The 14,083-nt window shown below is 42.9% G+C and overlaps 1 protein-coding gene across 5 annotated transcripts in view; it reads left to right on the top strand.

The window, feature by feature from the left end:
* Positions 1–3,174: 3,174 nt before the first annotated feature.
* BBS2 (Bardet-Biedl syndrome 2) overlaps positions 3,175–14,083 on the top strand; it is a 31,325-nt gene continuing 20,416 nt past the window's right edge. Inside the window, exons 1-5 of one of the 5 annotated variants that reach the window (XM_059713656.1) lie at positions 3,175–3,488; positions 8,778–9,005; positions 10,503–10,628; positions 10,919–10,981; positions 13,087–13,164. In XM_059713656.1, the coding sequence (XP_059569639.1) occupies positions 3,372–3,488; positions 8,778–9,005; positions 10,503–10,628; positions 10,919–10,981; positions 13,087–13,164 (612 nt within the window). In that variant the 5' untranslated portion in view covers positions 3,175–3,371. Of the gene's footprint in view, positions 3,489–8,774; positions 9,006–10,502; positions 10,629–10,918; positions 10,982–13,086; positions 13,165–14,083 lie in introns of all 5 variants that reach the window. The other 4 variants (XM_059713655.1, XM_059713653.1, XM_059713657.1 and 1 more) reach the window with 4 other exon arrangements.

Here is a 14,083-nt window from a genome sequence, read left to right as displayed (position 1 = left end):
GTATAAAAAAATCGTACTTTGTAATCCAAGGGAAATCAATGCAGAAATGACAGCAAAGCAAAGTTATAATTTAGATTTTAGAAACCCCAAAGCCAGGAAATTCTAAGTTACAGCTCTAACGGCAGCCACAATTCAGTCACATATATATGTTTGAAAAACTAACACCCTAAAAGAGTAATTCAAAATAATATTTACACCATATATGTACATGTCAGAAAGAGGGAAAACCATCATTTTGAGTGTTCATGTTTAAAATTGCACCCATCCATAACATTACATGAGCAGTTATTTTTTTCTTTTAATGTTTCCTCTAGGTTGGCTTTACATCATCCTGAAAATAAAATACTCCAAATGATCAGGGCATGGGCTAATGATTTTGTTGCTGCATTTCCCAAGAGGACAGCAGTAGTTTCTGGACTTGGGAAACAATGTGTTGATGTTTAGAGTTCGTGCTGGCATTATGCCTGTATACTCTATTATGCAAACCCTTACTCACAAGAGGAGTCCCATTGGCTGCAACGGCTTGCAGGATTAGCTCTGAAATACGCATTTATCCACAATGGCAACAAAAAAACAAAAAAAAAAGAGAGAAAAAATATTCTCTTTAATATGCCACATATGGCTGCTACCTCATTATGAAAACGGATAACGACAGAGTTATATAGTCGCCAGAAAACATCATGAAAACAATTCATAAAGCAAAAAGTTGTTTCCATATTTGGAGTTGCGTGATTTCACCTAAGCTTGAACAACAGCCAGGCCTGTGACGTGCTGCCCAGTTTATATTCTGGGTTTTTTTGGTTTGTTTTTCACATGAATGCTCCCTTTGAGATCTGATCTTTCAAATTCAGAACAGTGAAGCTACTGTTGACCAGTGTCCTACAAACACAAAATCTCACAGGATTTCATCATTCATTTCATGGAATTAGCAAACAGGGGCTTTGTATGGTACTTGTTTCTAGATGCAAATCAGGAAGTGTTAACTGGCTTTTCTAAAAGAAACTTTAATCTTACCATGAATGTGATTTGATAAGTCTTTTTAGAGAAAGGAAGAAAAATTTCCTAGGAACAGAGGTGTTGTCCCCATGTACCAGAACTCCTGTTTATCAAGCCCTGATACTTTGCTTCTGGCAGTGGCTAACAGCTGATACTTCTGATGAAGGTGTAAGCCTTTCAGAATGGACCGAGCCAGTTATATAGTACAGACGGAGGCTATTTTCCTTCTTGAACCTTGCATATAACTGATTTGTTATCTTTAGAGCTGAGTACAATTGTGAGTAATTTTTGTACTGACATAGTAACAGTGACAGTGTTTTATTATTTTGAAAACCTCTCTCTGGTCTCACAAGCCTTGAGGCCCTATAACTGTCTTAACTACCACCTTATATATCCTTCCATCATGTCACATCTTCACCTCTTCCTTCCAGATCAGTCGTTATCTTCCCATTGTTGCCTTGGTCTACCTTAGCATCTCATACTCTCCACTTCAGCTTCCAAAATCTGCCTCACATACCTTCTCCAATTGGCTCTCATGATATAACCTGCCCATTTCATTCTTTGCACTCTTACTCAAGACATCAGGTTTTTTGTAAAGGTCCACAAGCTCCTTCCTGATTATATCTTCTCTTCCATACTCCACTTCCTTGTATTTTCTTTATCATTTCGTTTTCTGACACTTGCAGCTTTTATCCTTTTGCGTTTGTCAGTGTTTGGGATTCATGTCTGTATAAAAGCACAGGTTGAACAATTACACTACAAAGCTGGATTTTAACGTTTCTTGAGATTTTCCTTGATGCTATTCTTTTATCCAGGCTCAACAGGCATATAATACATTTTCGCCTTGATTCGACTGTCCTCGGTGATCGCTGTTCCTAAATATTTAATTTTCTTTGCCTTTTCCACACTGTTATTCGCTATCCTTATCTTCCTGTGATCTTGAGATTTATTTCTGGATGTGATTGTGTAGTCTATCTTGCTGACATTGATGGTAAGCCCAACTTATTTGGCATTTGACTCCTGTTTTTAAAACCTAGTCTGGCATATTGTTCCAGGCCATTTTAAGCATTTCGAAAGCCAGGACAAAAACTCTGCAGTCAGGGCTGGATTTGCTATTAAAACCGCCTCACTTCTCATACCTTAACTTGTAGAATTAGGTTTTGATCGTTCTTTCAGCTAACGGCCATTAACTTGGCAGTGCTCAGCAGACCCTTCCATCTTAGACCCCTTTCAGAAATACTCCCTGATGTTTCACTGGCTCGAGCAGTGAGAACTTCAATACTCTTGCTTGTGCACATGAATAAAGCCCTTTTCTGCCCGTGCACTTTCTCCCTGGGCCGTCACATTTTTAAAATGCATAGAGGACCCAATGCAAATACTTGTACTGCTAACACTGATGTGTTCATGGCTATTTTCCTGTCTTGCTCCAACAAAACCTGGGTCACTACTGACTGCTAGGAAGAACTGACAATGTTCAGGAAACAGAATCAACACTGTGACCATGGAGGCAGTCTTCCTAGCCAGTCTGGGGAAGACTGCTCTCCTGGCACAGGGATACTACCTGCCAAGGTATTGTATGGTAAACCTCCCACTTAGCTGCTGGAGTGGGAAGGTCTTGGCTTTATTCCCACTTTATGGAAATGGGGGACTCCTCCCTGGCTTGCCCCTGGTGCCTTACAGCTGAGGGCAAACCAAACTTGGGGGCATCTGAACCCCAAGCCTCCGGGCTTGGGCCTGCAAGTAGGATGCCTGCCAAAGGTTTTGGAAACATCTGAAGCCCAGATGGGGGTGGAGGATGTTTGCGGGTAGCTTATGGTTCTGGACTGACTCGGATTTGGAATTTGTTTTGGCTGATTTGGCTTGGAACATGGACAATGACCGATTCTGTTTTTTGTTTTACATGAGGCAAAATAGTTTTGAGCCCTGTTTCCAGACACGTGTTTGTTGAAGGGCTGTTTCCTTTCCTGGCTGAAGCGCAGGGCCGAGCTTGCATCTGGGGCTGCGCCCTGACCAGGGAAAGTCTCTTCGGCCCGGCTTCAGCCCAGACCCCGCCAGGGAGCGCAGCACTGGGATGCGCATTAGCAGGGCCTTAACTGCGTTGCCTGGTCACAGCTTGACCTCCCCCGGGCCTCGGGCGATGCCCGGCGGAAGCTCCTCCCGCCGGCCGGGGCTCCAGCCTCTCTGGCCGCGCCGAGGCCCCGGGAAGCGCCGGCTCCTCGCTTCCTCCAGGAAACAGCAGAGCAGCCCCCGCGCCCGCGGCCGTCCCCGCTCCTGGCGGCCCCCCCGGCCTGTCCCCGCCCGCCCGCGGCTGACGCGAGCGTCCCTGCGCCGGCGCGGAGCGGGTGGCCTGGGCCCGCGTCGCCGCCGCCGCCGCGATGCTGGTGCCGGTGTTCACGCTGAAGCTGCAGCACAAGATCCTGCCCCGCATGGTGGCGCTGGGCCGGCTCGACGGGGCGCACCCGTGCCTGGCGGCCGCCACGCAAGCAGGCAAGGTAACGGCTCGCGCCCGCGCGGGGCCCGCCCTGCTGCCCGGAGAGCCCTGCGCGCCGCCGCCACAGGCGCCCCGGCCCCGCTCTGCTCTGCTCTGCTCTGCTGTCTGTCGGCTGCCAGGTTGCTAATCGCCCCGGAGCTGGCAGGGCACGGGGACGTGCCCAGGCTGCTTTCCATGCGAATGGCAGTGGGCACAGAGGTGCGAGCTGGCCGCACCACTCGGGATTGTCCTGGGACGTGCGGGCAGGAAGAAATGAAACGCGTTCCCGAAACAGGGAACGGGGAGGCTTGATCAGGGACCCTCTGCTCTCTCCTGCCTCTGCCCACGTTTGGGTGGCACCTGAAAGCCGCGTATCTCACATGCATGGCTTTTACTAGCCACCCCTTTCTCTTCACGGCTTAGCTTTTCTGTTAGGGAAAGGGTGGGATGCTGCGTCGGTGCAGCGCGTGGCGCAGAGTGCTGCTGCTGGTGGGTGACGCTTGCCGCACGCCAGCTAGCTCGGCAGGAACGCAAGATGCAGACAGCGCTTTTCTGATCCTTGTCGTGGACCTTACTTGAGGACCAGGGCATCTGTATCGCTGAAAAAGGAGAGCGTACACCCGGGGGAGGGGGTGCAATTTGCATCACGTATGCCACAAGTGGCATGGGCAGTTCCTGTGTGTGGCACACCACGATCAGGAAAGAGACGGGCAACACAGTGGCAGATAAGACAGGAGGCAGAGCAGCAGATTGGATAAGGAGCAGAAAGGAGAGCAGCAGGTCAGACAGGGAGCACAAGGGAGGAAGCAGAAGGCAGAGCAGAGGAATAGGATTGGGCAGAGGAGTAGGATCAGAGTAGCACTTGGTGAGGGTGCAGGGCTAATTTGTGGCACACCTGCCCAAAAGGTTGGCCTCCACTGACTAGACAAGCCTTTAGAGACTGATCCTGCTAAGTGTGTAGCATCTGCAACTCCTGTTACCTGAACTGAAAGTAGTGAGCACCCCATGGGGATATGTTAAGCAGGCAGGCATCACCAAGCCCAAGGATGGGTAGGCTAACAGTTCAGTTGGCACTGTTGCTACATCTTAAAGATTTTCGCTAGTGTGCATTGTTAGACAATAAGTTCTGGAAGATCATTTGAATTTTTCTCAGATTTTTAATTGCTTGTTGATCCCAGGATTGTCCATTTCATTGTGGCCCACAGTCCTTAACCTCCCTGCAAATGACTAAAGTCTTGTTAATTTCAACATACTTCAGTTTAGGGAAAGCTGTGAGCAGCAGCTGAGGACCTGAAACAATTGGCAGATACATGGAGACAACGCTAGACACTTCTGTTTAAATGATATTCTGTAAAAATTAATAGCCTGGGTCCCCACCCATATACCAAAAAAAGTTCTCTGTTTTCACTGGATTCTGGAAAGGAAACGTGAAGTTGTTGTGAATTCTGTGAAGATTACTTTGCAATTATTAAGTAAAGGCTCTATTACAGTTTTAAACCTATTTTAATGCAACTATACTAGAATAAAATATAGGTTGAAATATACATTTAGAAAAGCATAACATTGCTGCATTCAGGCTATTATACACACAGTTTACCCTTGTCGTTCTTGGGCATTATTATTAATATGTATTACCATTGCTTTTAGGGACCACCTGGGAATAGGGGCTTCATGGTGGTAGGCAATGGCCCCAAAGCATTTGCAGTCTAAATCTTCAAGACAGACAAAGGATTAGGGAGGAGGAATATAATATACAAAGGAAGAGATGGCCTGGGAATATGATATTTTTTTCTTTGTCTTTGGATGGGGTGAGGGTTTTGGAAAGGAGTTACTAGAATAAAAGCACAGCATATGCATCCTGATGCCTGAGTAGGTGTCATAGGCCTGCTTTCAAACCCACTGCTTTTGTTAACAAACAGGTTCCAAATCCTCTTTCAGATTTCTTTGAGTGGTACTTCATATCCTTATGATTTTCCTGGGCAAGGGGACTCTGCACAGATGCAGTAATCTTAGCTATGTGGATTCAGATTTGGGGTTGGGTGTTACAATTTTATTTGGGGTCAACAGACCCCAACAGACATATGTGTAGGGTAACTGCAGTTTTTAGGCATCTTTTAGTTTTGCTCGGATTAACTGCACTGTTAAAGCATACGCAAGTACGGAAGAAACATGTTAATGTTGACTATATCATACAACCTTGGGCTACAAATGTGTAGCATATTAATGACTTTATTTGCTCTGCTTTTTGCTAATATGGTTGTTTTAAGTTCTGAAGACTAGTCGGTCTCAAATTTGAGAAGCAGTTTTAGCAACATTGCGCTTCTCTGCAAAGGTGCCACAGCAGTACTTGTAACAGTGTTTGGAAATTGCTATTTTTTTAGTACAGATGGTATTTAAAAGGAGCCTTGTAAGACTCAACAGCAGCAGCAAAAAAAAAAGTATTTTGTATTACACTCAAATCCCATGAAGTCAGGAAGGCCAAAGTGCAATTGGAGTTGCAGCTAGTAAGGGATATGAAGGGTAATAAGAAAGGTTTCTACAAGTTTGTCAGTAACAAGAGGAGGATATGGGAAAGTGTTGGATCCCTTACTGAATAGGGGAAGCAACTGAGTGACAGGTGATACAGAAAAGACTGAAGTGCTCAATGCCTTTTTCACCTCAGTCTTCACAGGCAAGGTCAGCTCCCAGACTACTGCACTTGGCAGCATAGTTTGAGGAGGAGGTGAGCAACCAACAGTGGTAAAAGAGCAGGTTAGGGACTACTAGAAAAGCTTGATGTATGCAAGTCCATGAGGCCAGGTGAGATGTACCTGAGGGTGTTGAGGGAGATGGCTCATGTGATTGCAGAACTGCTGGCCATCATCTTTGAAAACTCATGGTGATTGGGAGACATCCTGGTTGATTGGAAAAAGGCAAACATATAGTACCCAAGTTTAAGAAAGGGGAAAAAGAGCATACAGGGAACTACAGACCAGTCAGTCTCACCTCAGTCCCTAGAAAAATCATGAAGCAGATCCATAAGGAATCAAGCACTTGGAGGAGAAGGTGATTGATTAGCAGGGATCTTGATTTTCTATAATAAACAAAAAATCCAAAATATTCTGATTTAAAAAAAAAAAAGTCTCACAATCCACATTTTTCTGTGATTAAAATGAAATGCCGCTATATATATATTATATAGTGGGGCTTTAACAAAAAACCCCAAATCTACATTTTTCTGTGATTAAAACGAAATGCTACTAACATATATATTGGTGGTGTTCCATTTTAATTATGGAAAAATGTGGATTTGGAGGTTTGTTTTTTTTTTAATCCAAAATGTTCTGATTTATCAGAGAAAGCCAGGATCCCTGGTGACTAGGAACAGTCAGCATGGATTCACCAAGGGCATGTCATGCCTGACCAACCTGATTGCCTTCTATGATGAGATGATTGGCTCTGTGGACGTGGAGAGACCAGTGGATGTGGTGTACCTTGATTTTAGCAAGGCTTTTGATACGGACTCCCACAACATTATTATAGGGAAGCTAGGGAAGTATGAGCTGGATGAATGGATTGTAAGGTGGATAGAAAACTGACTGAAGCATCTGGCTCAGAGGGTACTAATCAATGGCTTGATGTCTAGTTGGCAGTGGGCATCAGATGGAGTGCCCCAGGGTTCAGTCCTGTGGCTGGTTTTGTTCAATATGTTCATCAACAGCCTCGAAGATGGCATAGAGTGCACCCTCAGCAAGTCTGCAGGTGACACCAAGCTGAGGGCGTAGTAGATGCACTGGAGGGTAAGGCTACGATTCAGGGTGACCTATACAAATTGAAGACTTGGGCCAAAAGCAATCTTATGAGTTTCAACAAGGACAAGTGCAAAGTCCTGCACTTAGGATGGAAGGATCGCATGTACCGGTACAGGCTGGGGGCTGACTGGCTGGGCAGTAGCTCTGCAGAAAAAGGACCTGGGGGTTACAGTGGACAATAAGCTGAATATAAGCCAGCAGTGTGCCCTTGTTGCCAAGAAGGCTAATAGCATCCAGGGCTGCATTGGTAGGTGTGTTGCCAGTAGGTCCAGAAAAATGATTATTTCCCTCTATTCAGAACTGGTGAGGCCAGATCCGGAGTACTGTTCAGTTTTGTGCCCCCCACTACAGAAAGGATGTAGATAAATTGGAGAGAGTCCAGCAGAGGGCAGTGAAAATGGTGAGAGGGCTGGGAGGCTTGATTTATGAGGAGAGGCTGAAGAAATTGGGCTTCTTTAGTCTAGAGAAGAGAAGACAGAGGGGACTTAAAAGCAGCCTTCCACTACCTGAAATGGAGGTTCGAAAGAAGATGGAGCTAGACTGTGCTCAGAGATGGCAGAAGGACCAACGGTCTCAAGTTGCAGCAAGGGAAGTTTAGGTTAGATACTAGGAATAATGTTCTCACCAGGGCTGCGTCCAGACCAGCGCAGCTGTGCAGTATGTGGCGCCGCAGACATACTGCACATTCAGCTGCATTCTGCACTGCAAAGAAGCAGAGTGGGTTTGTTTGGTGGTTGTTTTTTTTACCCTTGGATCATCCTTTCTGTAGTGGGGGCTCCAAAACAGAACACAGCAGTCCAGATTTGACCTTGCCAGTGCTGAATAGAGGGAAATAATTACTTGTCTTACCTGTTGGCAAAACAGGATATCCAGGGGTCAAAAAAACCTGTGCTAATAAAAAGTGGAGTGGTGCACACAGGGACAGTGCACGCTGTTCAAAACTGGAGCCTGGCCAGCCAGAGCCACACTTCAGCTGCTGGCCAGGCTATGGGTGGCAGGATCACCACTGCTGCAGCCCCAGAAGGCCCCCAGGATCCCGGGTAAGTCTGCTGGGGCCAGCCCAGTTCTGGCCCCAACCTCCTCTACTTCACCTGGGGTAACCTGCCACACACCAGAGGGTGCATGGCACAGGCATTCTCTGGGGACAGCTGGTAGAGGCACAAGGTGTCCTGCTACTAGTTGTCCCCAGGGAACAAAACGTCCATGCTTGTGTGGATGTAGCCTAGGAGGGTGGTAAAACACTGAAACAGGTTACCCAGAGAGGTTATGGACTCTCCATCCTTGGAGGTTTTTAAGACCTGGGTAGACAAAGCTTTTGCTGGGATGATCTAGTTGGGGCTTTTCCTTCTTTGAGCAGGAAGTTGGGTTAGATGACCTCCTGAGGTCCCATCCCACCCCAGTTTCCTATGATTCTGTGATATGACTTATTACCTAAACAGGTACTTTTGTGGCCTGCAAAGGTATATAGTTGCTATCAGGTTTGAAAACAGCATTTATAACAGTATGTTTTGTTTCAGTAGGTTTTTATTCATAATCCTCATGCCCGGGGCCAGCGATCGAATTTCAACCGTTTGATGCAGAGCAGCCAGGATTCTGATATTTCGCTCCTGAACATTAACCAGGGGGTCAGCTGTCTAACATCAGGAGTGCTGAATCCCCAGCTTGGCTATGATTGTCTTCTTGTTGGAACACAGACTAATTTGTTGGCTTATGATGTATACAACAACTCAGATTTGTTTTACAGAGAGGCAAGTGAATTTCACATCATTGTTTTTTTTTGTCTCTCTTAATCTTCCTTTTTTCCTTTTTCTGTTTTTGGATATATACCATTGTAGGAGGCATGAGACATCTAAGTTATTTTAGTTAATAGATATGCTTTTGTTTCTTACACACATACATATGCAGAAATAGTATACATATAATCAAAATTTTATGGGCAGATGACTTAAGTGCTTTGAAAACCTGTGCAGTATTTTACAGGGAAAGTGAAGTGTTGTTGTGGTATGTGTATGTTAGTATTTTTCTGATGCATACTGTACCAGTTGCTAATCAAAAATTTTGAAAATACTGAAAGCTCACATAAAATTACATTTCCCCTAGTCAAAGATTTTTGTGGGTGATATCTTTTGTGAATGAACAGCATGGCTGGGAGAACGACAAGATATAGGACAAAAGGTATTCTTCATCAGGTGAAGGACCGTGATGAAGAATGCCTTGCAGTTGAAAGCTTGTCCAACTTTATTGCAATCATTCAGTAATTCTAATAAAAGATATCACCCACAAAAATATGTTCCTCTCGCATAAATCCTGGACCATCACTGCTATAACATCACCCCAACATTACCATTTCCACTAGAGCAGAGTTTATAAATTAGTCAAGTCTGATTGTTGGTGGGGGAAAGAGAGGAGTCAGGATGTCATCATGGAGTCAAATTGTACGGAAAATTTTAAAAGGCACAGTATTAAATGATAACTTGTTTCCCCCTTCCCTCCCCCAATCCTTGATAAATTATTATTGTCAGTTATTGTTGCTTATTTTATAGTTAGGCTTCTGGAATGGTGTCTTTATAGACAAAGAGGTTAATTTGGGTGGATTTCATTACAAAATCAGTGTGTGGCACCTCCCTTCCTTAGAGAGAAGTGTGTGAATGGAAGCATTGGTTTGCACAAATTCCTTTGAATCCACAGGTTGCTGAATATGAAAAGAAGCATCTGTACACATCTCGTTACAGAACTGGGGCTTTAGAGTGTGTAGAGTCTTTAAGGCAATGAGCATGCCTCTGTTACTGCGAAGTGCCTCATGCTGTTTTGGGTGTGAGAACAATAAAAGTTTAAAATACACATCACTTACTGTTGGTCCACTATAATGGACACTGACAAAGCCAGTTCTCTGAGAATACCTTCAGGACTCGTGGTTTGTGGGTTGTGAAGATCTGACGTGGTGTGTAAACGTTTCTTCTTTTTTTTGTTGTCATGACCTCATGGATGTGACATACTGGCCTTAGCCATGTATAACTAAGGACAGTATGGGTTTTCTTGTAGACATTTGTAATTTGCAGTTGACTACTTACATTGCATTTACTTTCTGGTCATTTATTTGTTCATATCTTTTTGGTTATAAATATTTTATAGTAACTCAAACTTCTGTACCATTGCAAAGTAGATGAATATGCTGCATGTATTATGTGCATATATATCTAGCTGAGTCTTTGCTACATATCTATTCTTTTAATATATCTCTGTAGATTTCAGATGGTGCTAATGCAGCAGTGCTTGGAATGCTAGGAGATATTTCATCTCCTCTTGCCATTATTGGTGGAAATTGTGCTCTGCAAGGCTTTGATCATGAAGGAAATGATCTATTTTGGACGGTAAGGACATGCACAGGTCTCTTGATGCTACTCCATGATTTTTTTTTTCAATAGATTAAACTCCCTTTGATGTTTAATGTAATAAATATTCATTTAATTGTTTAATAGCTCAAATCTTCCTTAATTTAATTTAAGATCCATGATAAATCATACATTTTTGCAACTACCCAACAACTGGATGAGCATGATTTAAGTAGGTTCTTTGTTTTCTGGCCATTATGTTCATAAAAAAACTAGTGTCATAGGCTAAGCCAGGATAAATATTAATAACTTCATCCTTTTAATTTTAGGTTACAGGAGACAATGTTCGTTCATTAGCATTGTGCGACTTTGATGGTGATGGAAAAAATGAGGTTTGTTTGTGGCAGATGGTTCTTGTATGAATTCAATTGTCTTGCTGTCCAGCAGTGATTTTTGTTGTTGAATGAAAATATCAGTATTATCATATTTTGAATTTTTTTTTTTTTATGTTGCTGGGTAAAGTGAACTCTGCTGAAAGAGTATAGGTCTTTCTTTCAGGCCCCAATTCTTCAGAGATGTATACACAGTCCCACTGACTTCATGAGATCTACACATAATGTAAAGTTAAGCACATATATTATTAGTCTTTGTAGCACTGAAGCCTTGCTTTTGATATGATGATCACTAGGTGCATCTGTGTGCAATTAATGTAAAGTAATAAATGCTGGAGCAGCATGAACTGGAGTAAACTACTATCAATAGTATATTATATTATTATATATATAAATTAAATATATTTAAAATTATACCAGAAGAAATGCATACATCGGTCAGATTGTTGGACCCCTGGCGATTGAGCTATATATATAAAAATTCTAAATGGCAAAACAGTTGGCTCCTGAAAAATAATTTCATTTGTGATTGTCTGAATCAAGAACAACTCTGTTGTCAAACCCAATTAAAATACCTTGTTTCCAATGTAGACTAAATTAATTGGTCTGATTTTGGAAATAATTTTATAAGCTTCTTGTTGATAAGAAAATATAAGGCAAGAGTAAGAAAATCTTTCCAGTTTTGATGCTGCGATTTACAATATATGAGGTTTCACATGACTGTGGAGTTAGTTCCATGTTATTAATTGCAGGATCTGGGCTTTAAACCTGACTTGCAAAGTAAAACATGTCTTCTTGTATTCAATTGAGGGTACATATCAGGGGTGGCCAAACTACATCATGTGTGTCACAAGTAGCACATGCAGCCTCTGTGTGTGGCTTGGGACAGACTGGGGAAAGTAGCATAAAGCAGAGCAGCAAATTGGGTAGGGGGAAGGGGTTGGAATGACCCTCAGGGAGAGTGTAGGGCTTACCTTATGGCATGACTGCCTAAAAGTTTGGCCTTCACTGGTGTGTGTGTGTACACTGTTAAGTCATCACAATAATTTTATTTTCTGTATGTCTGTTTTAGTGCTGTTTGAATTTTATAATTATTACTTGTCTTTTCTTTCTCAGTACCTGGAAGATCATTTATAGCATTCGAAAGACCTCACTTGTGCCATTGACATCTGAACACCACTTTATAGGAGTTTCATGCTGATTTGCAGCATATATAGTGACGCAGATCCTTCACCTACATGAGAGTTCACTGAAAAGATCTATCAGCAGGATTAGTGTCACAGCCAGTTTCATCACTTCCCCTCTGCCTTATTTTCTGGCATTAAGAGGGCTGGAGTACAAGTAAAGCAGTCGAGTAAATAAGAGAGTGGATTGGTTTAAAACATCTTGACTTGTGTCTCATGATTCAGGTCGTGGTCTGTTTGAATCCACACGGAATTTTAAACTAGGATTTCAGGTCCTCTACCCCAACATAGAGGATATAATTTCTTAAGGTGTGAAGCTATGGCTACTAGTGAGACAAGGTGCCAACTTGCATTTCCTCTTCCTTACCTTGTGTATTTCAAAACATTTTCTTAGAACCTAGACCGTCAGACTAATACAGTAACATCTTTGTTGTCCAGTGTTTAATTCCAGTGAAATTCTGTTAGCCGGAATTTCTGGCCAACTTGCTGGATGCGGGGGAAAGCTTGCATGCGGTGGCCGCTGCTGTCACCCACCACCCTACACTCCTGCCAGCCTGCACGCGACCACTACCACCCCCTCCCTGCCCCTGCTCTGCATTATCTGAAACCCCCTGCCGGGTTATTTTAGATAACTGGAATTTTTACATAACCAGTAATCCCCTTGCCCCAGGGATGCCGGATAACAAAGATTTTACTGTACCTGGAAAAAGTGGAGTTTCCATTGCATATTCGTATGGAAACCTCTTGATCCCAGATTAATTTATAAATCTTTCATACCATGATTAAGCAATCCTAAAGTCGGGATCTAGAATATTGTTTGCTCAAAAACTCAGTAGAAGCTTCTTGCCTGCCTCTGGACTACTAGATGTGTGTATTTTTTTTTCCTGTGGTTTATTTTAAGATTATTTTTTCCCTTCCCAGCTTCTTGTTGGGTCTGAAGATTTTGACATCAGAGTTTTTAAAGAAGATGAGATAGTAGCAGAAATGTCAGAAACAGAGGTAAATGATTTCTAAACAACATTTTAAAAAATTTCAGATGGGTACAGTTATTTGCCTACTGTAAATCTACACTGATTTATAGTTATGAAATAGTTTACAGTTACTGTAATGATTTAATTTTATAGCTATCCTGCTAGCACTCTAACAGTTACAGTTAATGAATTTAAGTGCCTGGATTAGGATTTTTTTTGCCTATTTACAGATAAAATACCACATTTTAAAGTAACTCTTATCTATCAGAAAATTTGGGCTCTTAATCAAGGCTGATGGAAGTTACTGAGGAGGTTGATTTGATGGAAAGCCGCAGTCAGAAGCTGTAAACAACAGAATTTGTTCTATTGCAGTGTTTCCCTCTCTCAGAAACTCTTCAGATTGTTAAAGGGCAGGCCTTGTTCATGAAGCCAGTTCCAATACTTAAGTGCAAGAAATTCCATAATTACATACTCAAACTGTTTTCTTTGTTTATGTTGGTACCCTCTGGTCCTGGCACAGATTTTCCTAGAATACATTGATACAAACATGATCAAGCAGCATGTGCGTGCAGAAAAGCAGATGACATCTAATTGTAGTATTTTAAAAATATTGTTAGGACAAAGCTGCAACTTGTAGTTTCATAGTTGTTAGGGGCTGGAAGGGACCTTGCAGATTATTGGGTCCAGACCCCCTGCACTTGAGCAGGAAATACTGCTGGGGTAAGATGACAACTTGTTTGTAACTAGGTCAGATAAACAGAATTTGAAGATGGAGGGTAACTTTGGTGACAGCAATCACAAAATGATAGAGTTCAGGATCCTAAGGGGAGGAAGGAAAGAAGAGTAGCAGAATAAGGACACTGAAGTTCAAAAACAGCAGCCTTTTAACATATTCAGGAAATTGGTGGGTAGGATCCCCTAGGAGGCACATCTGAAGGTAAAAGGAG

The sequence above is a fragment of the Alligator mississippiensis genome, chromosome 10, assembly GCF_030867095.1.
Source record: "Alligator mississippiensis isolate rAllMis1 chromosome 10, rAllMis1, whole genome shotgun sequence".
Taxonomy (NCBI): domain Eukaryota; kingdom Metazoa; phylum Chordata; order Crocodylia; family Alligatoridae; genus Alligator; species Alligator mississippiensis.
Note: the sequence above shows the minus strand (reverse complement) of the source record. Positions and strands in the feature narration are given on the sequence as shown.